This window comes from Bos javanicus, chromosome 7, assembly GCF_032452875.1.
Source record: "Bos javanicus breed banteng chromosome 7, ARS-OSU_banteng_1.0, whole genome shotgun sequence".
Lineage (NCBI taxonomy): Eukaryota > Metazoa > Chordata > Mammalia > Artiodactyla > Bovidae > Bos > Bos javanicus.
In genome coordinates this window covers 2,171,926-2,191,314 of record NC_083874.1, presented here as the reverse complement: position 1 = coordinate 2,191,314, position 19,389 = coordinate 2,171,926, and the positions used below count along the sequence as shown (strand labels likewise).

Here is a 19,389-nt window from a genome sequence, read left to right as displayed (position 1 = left end):
CTCTTCCATGGCAGTCACCTCCTGAGCTGATGGTCTCACCAAACCTGAACCTAAATTTTTAAAGAGAAAGTGAGGTTGAAAGGACAGCCAGGGCGACTCACAAGTTCCTTGTTTCTTACAGGAAACACAGGGCAGCTGGGGAGAGGCGAGGTGGTTTTGGCCAACATAAAGGCTTTTCAAGGGGGCCTCTGCCCCACTGGAGGGCCCCATTCATCCCACAGAGGTGGGGGCCCTGGTGAGGTGCCCACTCACCTTCCCGTAGCTCAGCAGGATTATCCGCACCAGGACGACATTGATGTGGGCCCCCAAGGACTCATCGTGATAGATTTCGTTGACCTGAAAGACAACCAGGGACACGTCAGCAGAAACCACAGGCTCACAGATCAGCCCTGGCTTTGTAAATGGCATCGCCACCAGCTCAGCCCCGGGGCAGAACCCGGGCACACCACCCCACCCCTTCCTCCTTGCCACACTTCATACTCAGGCATTACCATCAGCTCTGAATCAAGCCCTTCCTTTCCCTCTGCTCCTCCTGCCCACTTACAGCCAACCACTGAGTGGACACTGCCCCTCTCTCCTCAGCAGCCCCTCCGACCACCCCAGGGAATCTCCACCTAGAGCCTACACTGGGATGTGGACACTGCCCACGCTAAATGCCGGAGCCGCTAACTGCAACACAGCCCTTTCTGCCAGGGTGAACACGGCTCAAACCTCGGTAGAAGGGGCAATCCTGGGACTGTCATTGGTAGAAATTACTCCATAGGCACTGCCGGTGGTTGTGAAATATTATCTGTACTCATCACAGCTTGGAAAGGGGAGTCATTTTAGGTGACCCCCAGATCTAATTTTTAATGTGCTAATTAAGAACAGATATTGCTGTACCACAAAGGTGCTTTCTGTGTTCTGTTTTGGGAACTACAGCTGACTCAGTGGGCTTCCTTTGTGTTTTATTATTTTTTACTTTCTTTTTCGGGCTTCCCAGGTGGCACTAGTGGTAAAGAACCCATCTGCTGGGTTGGGAAGATGCCTTGGAGGAGGGCATGGCAACCCACTCCAGTATTCTTGCCTGGAGAAGCCCCAGGGACAGAGGAGCCTGGTGGGCTACAGTCCATAGGGTCGCAAAGAGTCGGACACAATCGAAGTGACTTAGCACATGCATGTATTTTATTTTTGCATTTACAAACATTATTTGAACAGGTACCCGTGGGCCTCAGCAGAAGTCAGAGGAGTCCACGGCACAAGAAAGGTGAGGCATCTCCCCTCCCCACAGCATAGCCTGCATGGCCTTCCAGAAACACTGGTTATGGTTAACCCCGTGTTCAGGGCCAGCCAAGTCTCCCTTTCCCACTGATTGCACCCTCACACTCTCAGGATCTTACCTGGAACAATGCTCTCACTACCAGCCCCTTCATTCATTCACTTCCTGACCAAACTTGACTCTTCTGGAGGCCCAGCCTCCAGATCTCATCTGCTTCCCAGGAAGCATCAGGGTCCATTACTTCCTGAGTTCTCTGTATTTTCCCTGCATGTCTCCAGCACTCAGGATGCAGTCGCACCCAGCAGATACTCAGGACACACTTGTCAAGAGAACAAATCCACTCATGCCATCACTCAGTGGAGAGGCATGAACTCGTCGTGCAGGGCCTCCCTGTGTGCAGACCAAACCCCAGAACGCTGACCTTCCCCTGGTGAGGGCAGATCCCGCCACATGCATGTCCCAGAGCCCACTCTGTCATCTCAGGCCAGGGCCCTTCTCCCCTAGAATCCCAACTTTTCGAATCTCTATCTGAGCAATGGAAATTGCTACCTACAAACAGCAGGAAAACCCTTTGGGAAATCTGAGAGTTAGCAAGTAAAATCGATTCACGATGGATGGGATGTGCAGGCACATGGGGCATAGTAGACAAAGAGCCTGGTGATGACTGTCACCCTTGCTGTGGCACCAGTGGGAGGGAAAGAGGGGTCCTGGGACGTCTCCAGCCAGCCCTACGTGTGGCCCCGTGGGAAGCCTCCTGCCCACAAATCTACTTTCCAATTATAATTTCTCTGCCCAGACCTGGCTTTCCTCCAGGGAAGCGATGACCGATAGCCTACAGGATGGTCACTGCAACTCGTGCATGAGTCTGGAGAGAGTGAACACTGGCCTGAGAGTCACACGCCGACAAGGTGAAGCTATGACTGGCAAGGTGGAGCCAACTCACCCACACTGGGCCTTCCCTTCAGTAAAACAAGATGAAGTCTCAACTTGCTTTGTGAGGACTAGACTTCCACACGTATGGGATGGACTGATCCTGGTGAAAACAGCAAAGCTGGGGTTGTTACTGCTGCTAAGCCATGTCACCCTGCAGCCCCTAGGAGGTCGCAGAGGCAGGGTGCACACCCTCTAAATCCGGATGTCCTTGCCCACCTTTGAGGGTCAAACCAGACTAGGCTTTTTGGTTCATAGTGAGACAATAACCCTAAAAGTCAGTTTTTCCTAAGAGAGAGAGTTTTTTTTTTTTTTTTGTCTGTCTCCAAAGTATCATTTTATCTCTCACAAGCAATTTGGCTCACAGAGTTTGACCGAAAGTTGTGGTGTAGAACAGAAGAAGGCAGTGATACAGGGAGGTTCCGCTGCCCCTGGGGCGGGGAGCAGGGGTGGGCACGAGAGAAGAGAGGGGGCAGAGACAGGGGTGAATGGCAAGCTTCACTCTACACGCTTCACTTCTGACTCCCAGGTCATGCTTCGAGTGAAAACAGTTCAGATACTTGGGAAGAAGACGAAAGCAGAGAAGCTTGAACCTTCTCTCTGGGACCTGGGAGGGGACAAGGTCACATCAAGTCCCCGAAGTCTGGGTGACTTCAGATAGCTACGCCTGGGGACCCAAAGACAGTGGCAGGGTAGCCTGCTGTTCGGAAGGGATTCAGGGCTGAGTTTACAGAATTATCTCCTTTGATGTTCCCAACAGCTGTTGGAGGCCAGAAGGAGGGGTGTCAAGCCCTCCTGAGAGATGAGGAAGCTGAGGCTGGCCCCCGAGGGAGGAAGGAGATGCAGAGCTGGCCCCACCTCAGTTGCTGGCCCAGAGCCTGCCATCAAGGCCCTCCTGTCTCCTGGCCCCACCACTGGGGCTGAGGGTGGCCACTCTCATCTCGGGGAAGGGGTCTTCTGTCCTTCTTGGACAGCAGGCGGGTCTAATCCTGACTCCTGATTCCAGACAGAAGGGGGCAAGACCCCCCAGCAACTCCACCACTAGATGCCAAGCTCTGCGAGGCAAAGCCCCACCTCCTGCTGAGGGTGATGGCCAGGCGCTCAGGCCCAGGGGTGTTGGGCTGTTGCACAAGGCCCAGCTGTATCTTCTGAGCTGCCCACCAGCCACCAGCTCCTGGCAGTAGGGCTGGGCACCCTGCCTCTGGCCTTGGAGACCAACTGGGCCTTCAGGACTGCTGAGGATCTAGACAGGGCATGTTCAGAGCTTGCCCAGGAGAGAGCCAAAAAGGACGCCAGGCCTGCTCTTGAGGTGCCCCAGCCCTGCCTGCCCTGGTGCCCTCCACTGAGGTGCACCTTTCTCTGTTTCTCCTAGAAAGCCTCCGCCCTTCCACACAGAGACACAGCTCCACACAACCTGCTTCTGTGGGAATCAGGGCTTTGAGCTGGGTGTGCCCCAGCCCCTCTCTACAGCACAGGCACCTCTTGGCAGCTGCTGGACCTTCTAGGTGGTCCCCAACCTGGATCCCCACTCCTAAGCCCTCCTGATGGCTCGGCCCCTGCAGACGCCCCAGCGGATGGGAACCCCGCGGTGACCAGCTGGCGGGGCATGTCTTCTTGCCCATTAGGTGGTGTGACCGAACCCTTACGCCTGCAAACACGTCCCCCTCTGGCGTCCAGCTCCCAGTGCCCATGCTGTGATTCATCAGGACCAGAAAGAGCAGAATGCAGGGCTTATGGGGCATGGAGGAGGCAGGCTGTGCTGAGGAGAGGGCCCTGCCCTGCCCCCCAGGGCCACGCCAACTTTTTAGTGGGTTGTGAAATTGCCACAGCCCCACAAAGCTAGCTGCACCCCATTCCCCACAGGATGCTCCAGCAGGGCCCACTGTGGCCTGGAGACCCCCATGAAGGGGCAATACTTCTGCCAAGCAGAGAGCCCACAGACACAGCACAAAAAGCCACAAAGACAGAGGCAGCTTCCCAACATCTGCCTTCCAATGCCCCTTCCTCCTCAACCCCCATTCCACTTTCTCAACAGGCAGACAGGAAGCAGCTCCTCTCCACCCCATGTCCTCCTGCCCAACCTCCCACCCTCATGGATCATTCTTTATGATGGCTGCCACTCCGAAAGGTCTGACTTCCTCTTTCCTCTGCCTGAAACCCTCAACGGCTCCTCAGTGCTTTCAGGAACAGCCCTCAGCCCTCAGCTTGGCACGTGGGGCCCTTTCAAAGGTGGCCCTGGCTTGCTTCTCTGAGCTCCACTTCAGCTACTTTCCTTCAGGAACCCTCACTCCTGACAGCTCCGCCTTCTCCTGCTTGTGCAATGCTTCGTACCTGTAATTCCCTCTCCAGCCTCTGGATTCTTGAAAAGCATTTGAAAAAGCAAAGGGCAATCAATGTGTTTCAAAGGAGGAGGGCAGTTATCACCCTGCGAGCGTCCCGCAACCCCCAGCCCAGGGCCTTCCCCCTACAACGGGAGGAAGCCCGCTGCGGCTTCTCAGGTTGCCCCTGCTTGCTCATAAGGATCCAGTCTGAGCTTCTTAAACAGGGAGTCCTACCCTTCCCTGGGACCTTTGTACTTGCTGTGCCTCCGGTTTCTCACGCTCTTCCCCCAGCACAACTATCCTCTGCTCAAAGTGAGCCCTGAAAAGTAGTTGCTCCCAGAACAGCATGGAGGTTCCTTAAAAAACTAAAAATAGAGCTACCACATGATGCGGCAATCCCACTCCTGGGCATATATCTGGAGAAGCATATGGCCCGATGCAGCACTGTTTACAATAGACAAGACATGCAAACAACTAAACGTCCATAGAGGAATGGATAAGGAAGATGTGCTATATATAGATGTATATAGTGGAATATTAGGAGCAGGCAATGGCACCCCACTCCAGTACTCTTGCCTGGAAAATCCCATGGACGGAGGAGCCTGGTGGGCTGTAGTCCATGGGGTCGCTAAGAGTCAGACACGACTAAGCGACTTCACTTTCACTTTTCACTTTCATGCATTGGAGAAGGAAATGGTAACCCACTCCAGTGTTCTTGCCTGGAGAATCCCAGAGATGGGGGAGCCTGGTGGGCTGCCGTCTGTGGGGTCGCACAGAGTCGGACACGACTGAAGTGACTTAGCAGTGGAATATTACTCAGCCATTAAAAAGAATGAAATAAGGCCATTCGCAGCAACATGGATGGATCTAGAGAATGTCATACTGAGTGAAGTCAGTCAGACAGAGGAGAAGTATTATATGACATCTCCTACATGTGGAACGTTAAAAAAAAATGATACAAATGAACTTACAAAACAGAAAGAGACTCACAGACTTAGAAAAGGAACTCATGGTTGCTATGGGGAAGGAATAGTTAAGGAGTTTGGGAAGGTCATGTACACAATGCTATATTTAAAATGGATAACCAACAAAAACCTATTGTATAGCACATAGAATTCTGCTCAGGGTTACGTGCCAGCCTGGATGGGAAGGGGGGTGGGGATACATGTATAGGTATGGCTGAGTTCCTTCACTGTCCACCTAAAACTATCACAACATTGTTAAACGGCTACAGCCCAATACAAAATGCTTTTGGTGTTAAAAAAACTAAATTTCAAAAACAGCCGTTGCTCCCATACTGGACTATGCCCTTGATGCAGACGCACCCCTCTTCCTCACTCACTGCTGTGTCCCCAGCAGTGCTGAGCACACAGCAGATGCTCAGTAAACAGTTTTGAATGGGTGAACAAGAGAATAACCGGAAAATGCGGACCAAGAGGCAACGGGGCAAAGTGCAACAGCAGCAGGGCGCGCAGTGCCCTGCAATGATCGAAGGCCAGGCCAAGCGCCCCAGAGCCTGCCTACCCTCCCTGCCCTCCTGAGGCCTCCTGTGTGCTGGGGAGAAGCTACTCACCTCTGTCCAAAGCCGCAGGGCTTCTCTGCGCAGAGAGCCAACGGCTCTCTTGTTTGGGGAAATACATTGTAATGCACCTTTTGCTTATGCAAAGGTGCAGCCAAGTTTCTGTTCTGGAATAGAAAATAAGAAAGGATGCAGGCTCTGCATGATAATGTAAAAGTTGGCTTTCTTTGTGGCAGACTTCTACCCTAGACACCAGTGAGCCTTGGCAGGTGGCCTGCGGCTACTGGGCAGAGGTGACCTTCTCCCCTGCTGAGGTGGAAGGACAGGGCAGGACAGAAGAGGCTGGTCCAGGCAGTGGGGCCCTCCTGGGGCAGGCAGGGGTGAGCTGCTGGTTGGGTTCTCATCCCTTATGCCTAACCATCAGGAAAGTTACCACCTCTTCCTCTGAGCCAAGCTCTGCCAGCTAAGGCGCCTAGGCACCCAGTGAGGAGAAGGCAGGCCTGGAGGAGTCTGTTGTGAGGCCTTGGAAGCAGGCACAAGCTGGCTCTGCTTTGTGGCTTCTCGGAGCCTTTGACATGACTGGGAAGAAGGTCTGTCTGAGCCCTCCAGGAGGAGGCTTGTACATCACAGTGGAGGTGGAGGTGAAGGCAGTGCTGGAGAAGCTGGGGCAGAAAGTCTGTGGGCCGCCAGTGAGCATTTTCATTCGTGCCCGTCTCATAACACAAATGGGGTTGCAAAAGCCCAGTCTCACTATGAGAATGAACATTCCCTTTGCAGATCTTCTTTACCACTCGCTTCTCAGCAAACGCTTCGCAGGCAAAGCAAGAACAAACACGACTCTAGCCTCTGCTCATAATATCAAACTGTCTTGAAACGCAAATGAGCAGGATAGGAATTGCTAAGATCGTATTGTGCACAAAAATCCAGGCCCCCCACTGTGACTCCTCCCATGACGGTGAAACCATCCAGTCCCCAAGCCTGCACCAGGCCACTCTCTGCTGGGCCTGGGGACATCCCTGCAGATCTCCAGGGTGGAGATGGGTTCCTCCACTCCCAGGTAAGTAGTTCGATGCCCAGAATCTAGATGGGGTCTCAACAAATGGTTACTGTGCAAACAAAGAAGCAAAGCTGCCTTAAACCATTGCCATGTTGGTGCTGATTACTTCCAAGAAGCTGCCCGTTCCAGTCACTTCGTCAGGTTGCAGGGGTTCCAGGGTGGGCTCGGCTGCCATCTTGCCCTGTGACTTGGTTTTGATATTTTGCCCGTTTGAGCCTCAGTTTCCTCATCTGTGAAATGGAGGCAATACCAGTTCTAACCTCTCAGGCTGTTACCATGAACCAAACTCAACACTATATTTAAAGCATCCAGCAAAAATCCCAGGCACATAGCACAGACTCAGGAACTCAGTAGAGCTGTCATCGAATGACAGAAGGTCAAATACCCAAGTTCTTTCTCTGGCCCCACTGGGGATCTCCTCAGGGCAGCCAGGGAGGGCTTGCTTGGACCACAGCGTGCAGCCAGGCTGTTTCCCAAAGCCCGCCCTGGGCCTCAGCAGGCACCTGTGTGTGACCCAGACCTGGGGTTCTCCCCTCTAGCTCTGCCACAGGGCAACCAACAGCCACACCAAGACTGGAGGCCCAGCCCTCCCACTCACCACCAGAGGGCTCATCAAACAGGGATAAGGCTGCAGACCAGGGAAGAACAGCTCTGCCGAGGCTGCGGGACACAGAAGGATCTGTCTGAGGCCGTGGGACACCGAAGGATCTGTCTGAGGTCCGTGTGGAGGGCGCTGACAGGAAGGAGCAGGGGAAGACAGGGACCTTGATTCCTTCTGACAGCGGCCCTGGCCCTGGAGAGCTCTGGGGTGTCGGCAGCCTCCTTGTGCCCCCTGAGCTCCAGCCCCGGGGCCTGGCGTGGAGTCTCCTCTGGAGGAAACCCTTCGGAGAGGCCCTGGTGGCGACGCCACGGGACATCCCCATGGCCCCACCAGCCTTAGAGACCGTGAGCAAGACAACCAACCCCCGCCCCCGCCCCTGGCCAATGTCAGCAGTTGGGCACTGGCAGGGCATGTGAAAACAGTGATTTTTCATTCCTCCTATGATTCATGTTCTTCTAATTCCCTACTGCTCTTTGACCCCAGGAAAGGAAGAGGGAAAATGCCATCGTGGGGAGGGGAGCCACAGCACCTGGGGGAGGGAAGGGGAACAGGGAAGCAGCAAGTGCCCTGGCTGACGAGGGTTAGTGGAGGCGGCTGAGAACAGGCAGCAAGGAAGACCTAGGCTAGGCCCCCAACCCCTGCTCCTGCTTCTCACACACCTTTAGGATCAAACGTAGATCCCGAGAGCTGTGGGCCCCGCTCCCCACTGGGACCCTAAGAGGAGATTACACTGCAAGAGCAGAGTCCCCTCCCCAGGTGGCTCTAGCAGGATGTGAGGGGACCCTTTGACTAAAGTGGCCTCAACAGCGGCTGGCGCCACCCGCCCCAGCCCTGAGAGGTGTGTGTGAGCTCCAGAAGCTCCTGTCCAGCTGGCTGGGTGGGAGGTGGCGGCTGTGGGCTGGGAGAGGCCACAGAGTGGATAGGTCATCACAGCGCCAGGCCTGGACCGGGTGGGATAAGCACACCCGAGTAGTCCAGGGCAGGAGCCCGGCCCTGGGTCTGAGGATACGCAGGGCAGGCATTCAGGCCCGCCTCCCCACCGCCATGAGGGCCTCAGGGTCCCTCACCCGAGGAGGACAGCCAGGCCCAACCCCTGGGTCAGAAAGACCCCCTGGAGGAGGGCACGGCAGCCCACTCCAGCATTCTTGCCTGGAGAACCCCATGGACAGAGGAGCCTGGCAGGCCACAGTCCATGGGGTCGCACAGAGTCAGACGTGACTGAGTGACCAACTCTTACTTACTTACTTACTGCATCAGGCCTGCCTCCCCACCGCCATTAGGGCCTCAGGGTCCCCAACATGATGAGGAAGAAGGAAGAGCTCCGCCCAGCAGGCACTGACCCAGAAGAGACTGGGGACACCCTGGCCACCTGCGCCTCTGGCACAGCCAGGGGGTCATCAGGAATTCCGATCTCCCAGCAAAATACAGAAGTTTCAGAGCACCGCTCCCTGTAGTATTACAGAGTTGTCTGCTGTGAACATATCCCTCCTCTGATGTAAATCCCTCAGCACGATTCCTAACATCCGTAAGGACCCTCCCCAACTGCAGTAGGAAGCCACTCTGTCCATGTGGCCCACTGCCTGGTGCCACAGGAACCTGTTGGGGTCGTGGCGCTCCCTTGCCAGCCTCTGTCCCCAGGCAGAGCACTGTGCTGACTGCCTGGGCCAGGGTGGGAGCAGGGACCCAGAAGCGCGGAACCAGAGAACAAACAGGTGGCCAAGAAGATGGGTGAACATCCCCTGTGACGCAGCGAGCCCAGAGCCAAAGGCAGAGGGCCTGAGCTCACAGACACGCGAGGAGCTGCCCCAGGGCACTGCAGGATCAGACGGGCCCACTGGAGCCCACAGGCCCGCCTCACTGCCAGGCCCGGGTGCTCCACCCCCGCACCCGGCTGCCCCCCATGCTGTGAGCTGCGGACATCCCCACAGAAGGGGCTAAGCTCCCTCGGGTGCTGCTCTCCTCGGGGCTGGCCCGTCTGCTGCACCACCGTGGCCTCCAGTGCCTTCAACGGGTTGTTACGTTGTTAACTGCCACCTCCCTCCATTGGGCCCATCTGTGCCCACTGAGAACTGGGGGCTCCTCTGCATCTTCAGCTGCCGCGTCCTCAGTGTCTAGGACCCGGCTGGCTCCCAAAGCTTCAGGATCAATCCAAGCTCGGCCGTTCTGGCCAGCTCTGTCCCTACAAGGCCTCCTGTGCCACAACCCCACACCTGCCCCGTTCCGTGCCTCCCGGGACATGCTGAAGGTCCACATGGGAAAGCATGCTCCCCAACTTGTCCACTTTGCCAATATGTGGTCAAAACCAGTTCCAGACGCACCTCAACTGTGACCTCCCCAGCCAGGCAGAGGGCGCTGGCTGTGTCTCGAGGCTGCCGAGGCCCCTGTCCTTCCTGTTGCACTAAGGGAAGCCAGTGTGTCCCCAAGAGAGCCAAGCTTCTCAAGGACAAGAGCGGGGCTGCTTTGACAGACCTCGTAGACAAAGAAACAAGGGCTGCGCCTCATTGGCCAGCTCTGACCTTCCCAGACCTGTGCCAGGCGCCTCCTCGCATCACCGCCTTCCACTCCCGCAGTCTGCAAGTGAGTGTTGCTGCCCCTGTTTACCTGTTGTGGGACAGAGGCTCAGAGAGACTGAGAAACTCGCCCACATGAGCACGAGTGGGACAGGGCAGAGGCTTTGGAGAGCACTGGGCAAAAGTGCTGACATTAAAGCTGCGTATCCCTCACCCTGGCGACTCAAACCTCCAGCACCTATGCTACAGACAAACAACCTTGAGCATCAAGGAAGGCGGACGCGAACATTCATGCTACTAGGGCTTCTTTTCCATGGGAGTCTGTGGGACCACCGTCATCCTATGAGAACTCATTTACTCAGTGATGCATTCATTCACGAGACACTTCCTCAACCCCTGCTGTGTGCCTGACCCTTCCCCAGCTGCTGAACGTGCAGAACCAGGTAAACAGACCCTCTAAATCGGACATTAAACTTGGGGCACCCAGCCCTCCTGAGACATGCCACCAAGGGGCCCCTCAGGCAGCAGAGGGGTCTGCTCAGCTACAGCTCCCGCAGCACAGGGGGCAGACAAGGAGGAACCTGGGTGGGAGGGACAGCTGGGGGGAAGCAGCACCCTCTGCTCTTCAGGCTCGACTGTCACCTCCTTACTGGAGTTTGCGGGCGACAAGCTCTGCCACTTCCCAGAGCTGTCACCAAGGAGTGACACTGCCCAGCCTTCCTCATCCACGGCGACTCACACTCCTACTTTGGCAACCGCCAGCTCCCCAGGGGAGGCCAAGGACAGGCTGCTCAGAGCCTTCCCTCCTCACCTGTCAGGAGGCCTCCAGGAGCTGGGAGGAAGGTGCAGGGGAGTCCTGGGGGCAGGAGAGAGCCTCACACTTCAGGGCAGAAGAGGCAGAGGGAAGGACAGGTCTCGGCTCCCCCCATCAAAATGTCCTCTGCCTGCACTGTCATCCCTGGGAGGAGGGACGTGGTCTATTGTCTCCCCCACAGGAAAGTGACTTCTTGCAGCAGGACCTCAGGCCTGCTAACATGATGCTTCTAGCACCTGGAACTGTGCTCAGAGTAGGTGCTCTGTACATACAATGAAGTGAATAAGTCAGTGGGTGAGGGGGTGAACACACCCTAGAGCGAGGAGGAAGACACAAGCCCAGGGGAAACGCCAGGAGAGTCACAGATGGAAAAGACAGTCAGGGCCGTGGGCAGCAGGAAGAGGACCAGTATCCAGGGCACACAGGTGTGTGAATCCCATCTGCCATGCCCCAGCCATGCCACTCAGCCTCTCTGAACCTCAGTGATCATATCCAGGAAAGGCAACCTCATGGGGCACTGGGGCAATGTAGAGACACATCGTGTAAGTACTTCCTTACATGTGTGTGAAAACTCAGCCCCCTAGGCCACAGGGACAGGTGTCTGGAATGGTATCAACAGAAGGCATGAGCCCTGGACTCCCTAAGAGAGATGATTCTATCTCTTTAGAACCCAAACCAACCTCATGATTCCACTGATAGTCTGTTGGGATCCCAGGCCCCTTAGCCTGGCACAGAAGGCTTTGCCAACCTCATTCCTGCCTCTCCCCCAGCACTCTACACTCTGATTGGCCCCAGCCTCGAGCTGTGATGTGGTGATGCCATTGAGCCTTTACACATGCTGCTCTATCACCCACAACACCATCAGCCCACACCACGCTGCCCTGCGGGTTAACTCTGCCTCTGGGGCCAGGCAGCTCAGCAGTAAAGAATCTGCAAGAGCTACAGGAGACACAGGTTTGATCCCCAGGTGGGGTAGATCCTCTGGAGGAGAGCATGGCAACCCACTCCGGTGTTCTTGCCTGAAGAATCCCACAGACACAAGAGCCTGGTGGGCTACAGTCCATAGGGTCGCAAACTCAGCTTAACACGCATCCAACCTGGGAAGCCCCCAGTGCCCAGCATGGGGCCCAATTTAGACCAGGCTTCTGAGAGTGCCCAACAATTAAATACAAGACTGGGGACAGCTTACACTCAAGGCATGCTCTCCGTGTGCCCAGCATGCTGTTAAGCACTTTTCTGGTATTTAACTCAAGTTATGCTCCCAACAGCCCTGGGAGGTAGTACTAATTATCCCCTATCCCAGCATACAGCAGGGCAGGCCGTCGCCTCCTTTCTTCTAGGCCTGAAGGAACAATCTACCTGCTGAGCAGCCAGTCATGTTCCGACTCACTAGTGCAGTGTGAGGTCTTAATTTCAATTTGTTGCCAACATTAAAAAGTAATTAGATTTCCTGTAAATTTGGATTTCCAGCTTCTCAGGGGACATGGTGGGGGGCGGGGGAAGGGGGCTCACAGTGGTTCACCTTTCATTCACAATGGGGCTCATCTCAGGGGATAAGGCGGGGGCGGGGGGCTCACAATGGTTCACCTTTCATTCACAATGGGGGCTCATCTCAGGGGACATTGTGGGGGGGCTCACAATGGTTCACCTTTCATTCACAATGGGGCTCATCTCAGGGGACATGGCAGGGGGGCGGCTCACAATGGTTCACCTTTCATTCACAATGGGGGCTCACCTGTTCATTCCAAAATGACCACAAGGGAATGGGACCCAGGAGGGGATCTCCAGGGCTGTAGCCTCTCTTGTTGCCCCAGTCCCAACCACGCCCTATTGTCCACAGCCCGGACACCCGGATTAGGCTTTCTGCCTGGCTCCCACCAGCATCTGAGGTGCTGCCCCTTCTAAGTGCTGTATTTGCTGGCAGTCACACCTCCTGGCGGCTCATGGGGCTGTGCTCTCAGAGCAGTGGGATAAACGTGAGGAACAGGAACAGTGCTGGGACGCCCGGCTGTGGCTACACCAGGAGCAGAGCCCGAGCCCTGGGGAGCCACCATGTGACAGTGGGAGCCTGTTCTGCCCATCCTCACATCCCTTGCTACACCCAGGCCCAAACTCAGTGTGTCCTCTTTATCCCGGGAGCCCTGCTCGCTTCCCTTCAGCTTCAGGGAGCCAAGCTTTCATGCCCAGTTTCAGACATGTGTTTCTCTTCCCAGGAACCAGAGCCAGAGACATGTGAAAGGGACTGGGGCCTGCGCCTTTCCTCTCTGCAGCTCTGCAGCCAGTTCACGGGATCATCCCCGAGACCCGCAGAAAACATGCCTGTCCCGTCTCAGCCTTCCCTACCATCACCACATGGCCCCAACATTCTTGGAAGTTGGTGAGAAATGGAGCCCATGGGCCTGATTGTTTGCAAACCCTGGCAAGGCTTTGGTGAGCCCAGGCCAATTTCTGGATTAAATTAGAAAAGAGGAAAAATATCTGAATCCTGGCACAGAGAGAAATCATTCAACAAAAATTGTTTAAGAACATCTCATGCTAGGAAGGGTCAAAGGGTACAGTCTCTACTCTCAAAGCTCAGAAGCTCCTTTGGGTCCCTGTTCTCCACAAACCTAAAGAGTATGTCTGCCCTTGACAGAAGACGTGCTTGGGGTGGGGGTGGGGGAGCAGGAATTCTTCCAGAACATGAGCAATTAGCCTAGCTAGGAGGGGCAGCTATGTCTGCCCAGAAATCTTGTTCCTCCTGCTCTGTTGTTTTAAAATGCTCGCTCAGTTGCTTTAAACAGAATCCCCAAAGTGACTTCCTGGATCCATTCAGTTGGCAAAGTCAGGGTGGGGGTGGGCTGGGGTCTGAGCAGGGAGAGGGTGGAGCTCAGCTCAAGTGTAAGGTCCCTGCAGTGGCCTTCAGAAAAGGTTGCTCTCGCTGCAGGGTCTTAGAGGCCTGAAGGGGATAGAGGGAGCTCATCTCCTGGGGGCACCTCAGGAGTGCCTTTCCTTCCAGTCTTTATTGATCAGGGTGTGTGGGAGGTGTAAAGACAAAGAAACCAAGTTTTGGGCACGGCAGGACCTTTGCCAGGTAGGTAAAAGCCAAGACTAGGATGCAACTGTTTCTGACTCCAAAGCTGGTCTTCATTCTATGCCCAGTGCTTCCCTAACACATGCGCCCACATGCATTGACACAGTGGGAGGCAAATGAAACTATAAAGTGCTGGGGTTCAGCTCAACGTGTTGTTGCTGGTTTCCAGTTGCTCAGTCGTGTCCGGATCCTTGCAATCCGTGGACCGCAGGACGCCAGGCTTCCCTGTCCTTGACCATCTCCTAGAGTTTGCCCAAACTCATGTCCATCGAGTTGGTGATGCCATCCAACCATCTCATCCTCTGTCAGCTCAAGGTGGGCATTAAGCAAGTAGAAGATTTCTTTAGCTGTAAGTGCACATATTTCTTGAGCCCCAGGTAGTGGCTTTGCAGGCTGTATGGTCTTTGTCCCAACCACTCAGCTCCACCACGGAAGCACAAAAGCAGCCATAGACAATTCACAAATGAGCGGGCATGGTCACGTCCCAGTAAAACTTTATTTTCAAAAACAGATGGGCTGAATTTGGCTCTTGGGCTCTAATTTTGGCAAGCTTGCTTTAGACTACCAGTTCATCCTGAAAAAAATCATGTGAATTTGCTTAAACCTACTAATATGTCCAAGTTTCAGTTCAGTCGCTTGAGTCATGTCTGACTCTGCAACCCCAAGGACTCCACCACAACAGGCTTCCTACCCATCACCAACTACCGGAGCTTACTCAAACTCATGTCCATCGAGTCAGTGATGCCATCCAACCATCTCATCCTCTGTCATCCCCTTCTCCTTCCCTCTTTGATCTTTCCCAGCATCAGAGTCTTTTCCAATGAGTCAGTTTTCGCATCAAGTGGCCAAAGTATTGGAGCTTCAGTTTCAGCATCAGTCCTTCCAATGAATATTCAGGCTGATTTCCTTTAGGATTGACTGGTTTGATTTCCTTGCAGTCCAGTTCAGTTCAGTTCAGTTCAGTTGCTCAGTCGTGTCCGACTCTTTGCGACCCCATGAATCGCAGCACGCCAGGCCTCCCTGTCCATCACCAACTCCCGGAGTTCACTCAGACTCACGTCCATTGAGTCAGTGATACCATCCAGCCACCTCATCCTCTGTTGTCCCCTTCTCCTCCTACCCCCAATCCCTCCCAGCATCAGAGTCTTTTCCAATGAGTCAACTCTTCACATGAGGTGGCCAAAGTACTGGAGTTTCAGCTTCAGCATCATTCCCTCCAAGAAATCCCAGGGCTGATCTCCTTCAGAATGAACTGATTTGATCTCCTTGCAGTGCAAGGGACTCTCAAGAGTCTTCTTCAACACCACAGTTCAAAAGCATCAATTCTTCAGAGCTCAGCTTTCTTTATGGTCCAACTCTCACATCCATACATGACTGCTGGAAAAACCATAGCTTTGACTAGATGGACCTTTGTTGGCAAAGTAAAGTCTCTGCTTTTTAATATGCTGTCTAGGCTGGTCATAGCTTTTCTTCCAAGAAGTAAGCATCTTTTAATTTCATGGCTGCAGTCACCATCTGTAGTGATTTCAGAGCCCAAGAAACTAAAATGTCTAAATCTTTCCATTATTTCCCCATCTATTTGCCATGAGTGATGGGACTGGATGCCATGATCTTCGTTTTTTGGATGCTGAGTTTTAAGACAACTTTTTCACCTCCTCTTTCACTTTCATCAAGAGGCTCTTTAGTTCTTCACTTTCTGCCGTAAGTGTGGTATCATCTGTGTATCTGAGGTTATTGATATTTCCCCCTGTAATCTTGATTCCAGCTTGTGTTTCATCCAGCCTGACATTTCTCATGATGTATTCTGCATATAAGTTAAATAAGCAGGGTGACAACATACAGCCTTGACATAGTCCTTTCTTGATTTGGAACCAGTCTGTTGTTCCATGTCTGGTTCTAACTGCTGCTTCTTGACCTGCATACAGATTTCTCAGGAGGCAGGTAAACTGGTCTGGTATTCCCATCTCTTTAAGAATTTTCCACAGTCTGTTGTGATGCATACAGTCAAAGGCTTTGGCATAGTCAATAAAGCAGAAGTAGATGTTTTTCTGGAACTCTCTTGCTTTTTTGATGATCCAACGGATGTTGGCAATTTGATCTCTGGCTCCTCTGCCTTCTGTAAATCCAGCTTGAACATCTGGAAGTTCACGGTTCACATACCGTTGAAGCCTGGCTTGGAGAATTTTGAACATTACTTTGCTAGTGTGTGAGACGAGTGCAATTGTGCAATAGTTTGAACATTCTTTGGAATTGCCTTTCTTTGAGATTGGAGTTAAAACTGACATTTTCCAGTCCTGTGGCCACTGCTGAGTTTTCCAAATTTGCTGGTATATTGAGTGCAGCACTTAAACGGCACTATATTCTAGGATTTGAAATAGCTCAACTGGAATTCCATCACCTCCACTAGCTTTGTTCATAGTGATGCTTCCTAAGGCTCACTTGACTTCAGACTCCAGGGTATCTGGCTCTAGGTGAGTGATCACACCATTGTGGTTTTCTGGTTCATGAAGCTCTTTTTTGTATAGTTCTCTTGTGTATTCTTGCCAGCTCATCTCAATATCTTCTGCTTCTGTCAGGTCCATACCATTTCTGTCCTTTATTGTGCCATCTTTGTATGAAATGTTCCCTTGGTACCTCTCATTTTCTTGAAGAGATCTCTAGTCTTTCCCATTATATTGTTTTCCTGTTTCTTTCCATTGATCACTGAGGAAGGCTTTCTTATCTCTCCTTGCTATTCTTTGGAACTTTGCATTCAGATGGGTATATCTTTCCTTTTCTCCTTTGCCTTTAGCTTTTCTTCTTTTCTCAGATATTTGTAAGGCCTCCTCAGACAACCATTTTGCCTTGTTGCATTTCTTTTTCTTGGGGATGGTCTTGATGCCTGCCTCCTGTACAATGTCACGAACCTCCGTCCATAGTTCTTCAGGCACTCTGTTTATCAGACCTAATCCCTTGAATCTATTTGTCACTTCCACTGTATAGTTGTAAGGGATTTGATTTAGGTCATACCTGAATGGTTTACTTTCATATAAATGGTTTACTTTCATGTAAATTTCATATAAAGTTGATGTTTTAAAAAGTCTTGCCATTCAAAACAAGTGGCACTTTACAGAAAGACTCCTCACACCTGTGTCCTGGCCTCATGACACAGGCCTCCTGAGAGGATGACTGGCCACCTCACCAATGCAAGGAGGCCAACTGGACCAGCAGCTTGGTCAGGCAGCGCTAGGTCACTACGGAGCCTGAGAGCCCAGGCAACCAAGAAGGCCTTTGCTTTGTCAAGGAGGAGTAGGATTGAAATGATATAGCTTTAGTTAAATGCTATAAGCCGCATAGGAAGCACTGATCTTGAGCCCAAGATTTTATATTTTTTGAAGTCTTGGCACAAATAGGTTTTACTTTTAAAAGTGCATATGTAAACATGTATGTATGTATGTTCATCACTCAATCGTGTCCAACTCTGCATCCTTAAGGATTATAGCCTGCCAAGCTCCTCAGTCCATGGGATCCTCCAGGCAAGAATACTGGAGTGGGTTGCTATTCCCTTCTCTAGGGGATCTTCTCAACCCAGGGATCAAACCAAGGTCTCCCACATTGCAGGCTGATTCTCTATCATCTGAACCAATAGGGAAGTGTATATGTAAACATCGCCTGCAGTGTAAGAGACCCCAGTTCGATTCCTGAGTCTGGAAGCCCCCCTGGAGAAGGGATAGGCTACCACTTCAGTATTCTTGGGCTTCTCTGGTGGCTCAGTCGGTAAGGAATCCACCTGCAATCCAGAAGACCTGGGTTTGATCCCTGGGCTGGGAAGATTCCCCAGAGGAGGGCATGGCAACTCACTCCAGTATTCTGGCCTGGAGAATCCCCAAGGACAGAGGAGCCTGGCAGGCTGCAGTCCATGGGGTCACAACGAGTCGGACGTGACTGAGTGACTATAGCATATATAGCATATACAGCATATAGCATATATAAACATACGACTCTGAAAATGGCTCTTCAGTCTTCTCCCAGAGCATTCCTCCCTAGCCTCCCATACAGCTGAGCCTAGAGAATAGCTGCTCTCCATGCCTGACAAGCTAACTGGAGTGCTGTGAACATGGGGGGTTGTGTCCTCACATGGCTCCTTTGGATGCCCGGCTCACATGCCCACAGCACTGAGTTTGCAGGGAGAGACTAGCTCAGGGGCTGGCAGCGTAATCCCAGCAACACCAGAGTCAGCTGCAGGTATGTTCAGGAGGGCTGATGGCCTCCCAGCCTGGGAGCACCAGACACAGCAGGGAGCACGTTTCCAAGGAAGAAGAGTCAAACAGGACGTTTCTAAGCACAGAGGGGAGCCTAGGGATGGCAAAATTCATGATTATAATTAAAAATCCTAATTTTTCTTCACTTAGAGTGATGATAAACAAAATTTAAAAATCTTGACAAGCTGAGAGACTGTGAGAGAAAGAAAAAGGCTTTAGTATTAATATATGTACCTTTTATGACACCTTTTTCTACTCTTTGAATAAAAGAACCATATTTTCAATATGCACTTGGCCCAGGAAGTTTTGTACCCAGTAGACATTCTGGGTGTGGGGCTGCCACAGCTGAATGTATAGCAAGAACAGTTAGTGGTCAGTGAGAGCCAGGGTCTGGGAAATGATGCTGCTGACAGCAGGCCATGGGAGTCACTGTTGAGGGCAACCAGAACGAAACTCCAGAAGTCTAGCTTCTGGGGAGGGCACGAAACGCCAGAGACAGTCCCCAAGGGGAAAAACCAGGGAAGGAAAGATCTCAGGACATGACTTCAAACAAAAATGTAAGCCATTGACAAGCCACCCCCAACCAAAATAAAGGCAAAAAACAAAACTGGGGGAAATGCTTCCCACACACACATCAGACATAAAGTTAACCTATCTTAACAGTCCTTCAAATTAACACAAAAGAAACTAAAATCCTGGTAGAATAAAGAAAATGAAGAGACCAATCATACAAATATAAGATGATGGCGGTTTTAAAACACATGTGTATATATTTTAAATGGAACCTCGTTACCGTCAAATATCTACTGCTGCTCCTGCTACTAACTCGCTTCAGTCTACAACTTACAACAAAAGTATACCCTTGTTGTAGCTATCAAATTGCCACGGCTGAAAAAGATCTGGTGGTGTGAGCAAGTGAAAAGATGGGCATTTACTCGATGGAACGTGAATAGCTGAAACCATAACAGAATATTCTGACATAGAAAGCTTTAAAATGCACACATGTGCTGACCAGGGCTTGCACTTCTAGGAACTTAGTTTAAAGAAATAGTGAAGGATAAGCAA

General features: G+C 52.4%; 1 protein-coding gene across 1 annotated transcript in view; it reads right to left on the bottom strand.

Moving 5' to 3' along the window:
* The window catches only part of ADAMTS2 (ADAM metallopeptidase with thrombospondin type 1 motif 2), a 243,770-nt gene that overhangs the window by 72,043 nt on the left and 152,338 nt on the right, over positions 1-19,389 (bottom strand). Inside the window, exon 5 of the mRNA XM_061421305.1 lies at positions 253-336. Coding sequence (XP_061277289.1) covers positions 253-336 — 84 coding nt within the window. The remainder of the gene's footprint in view (positions 1-252; positions 337-19,389) is intronic.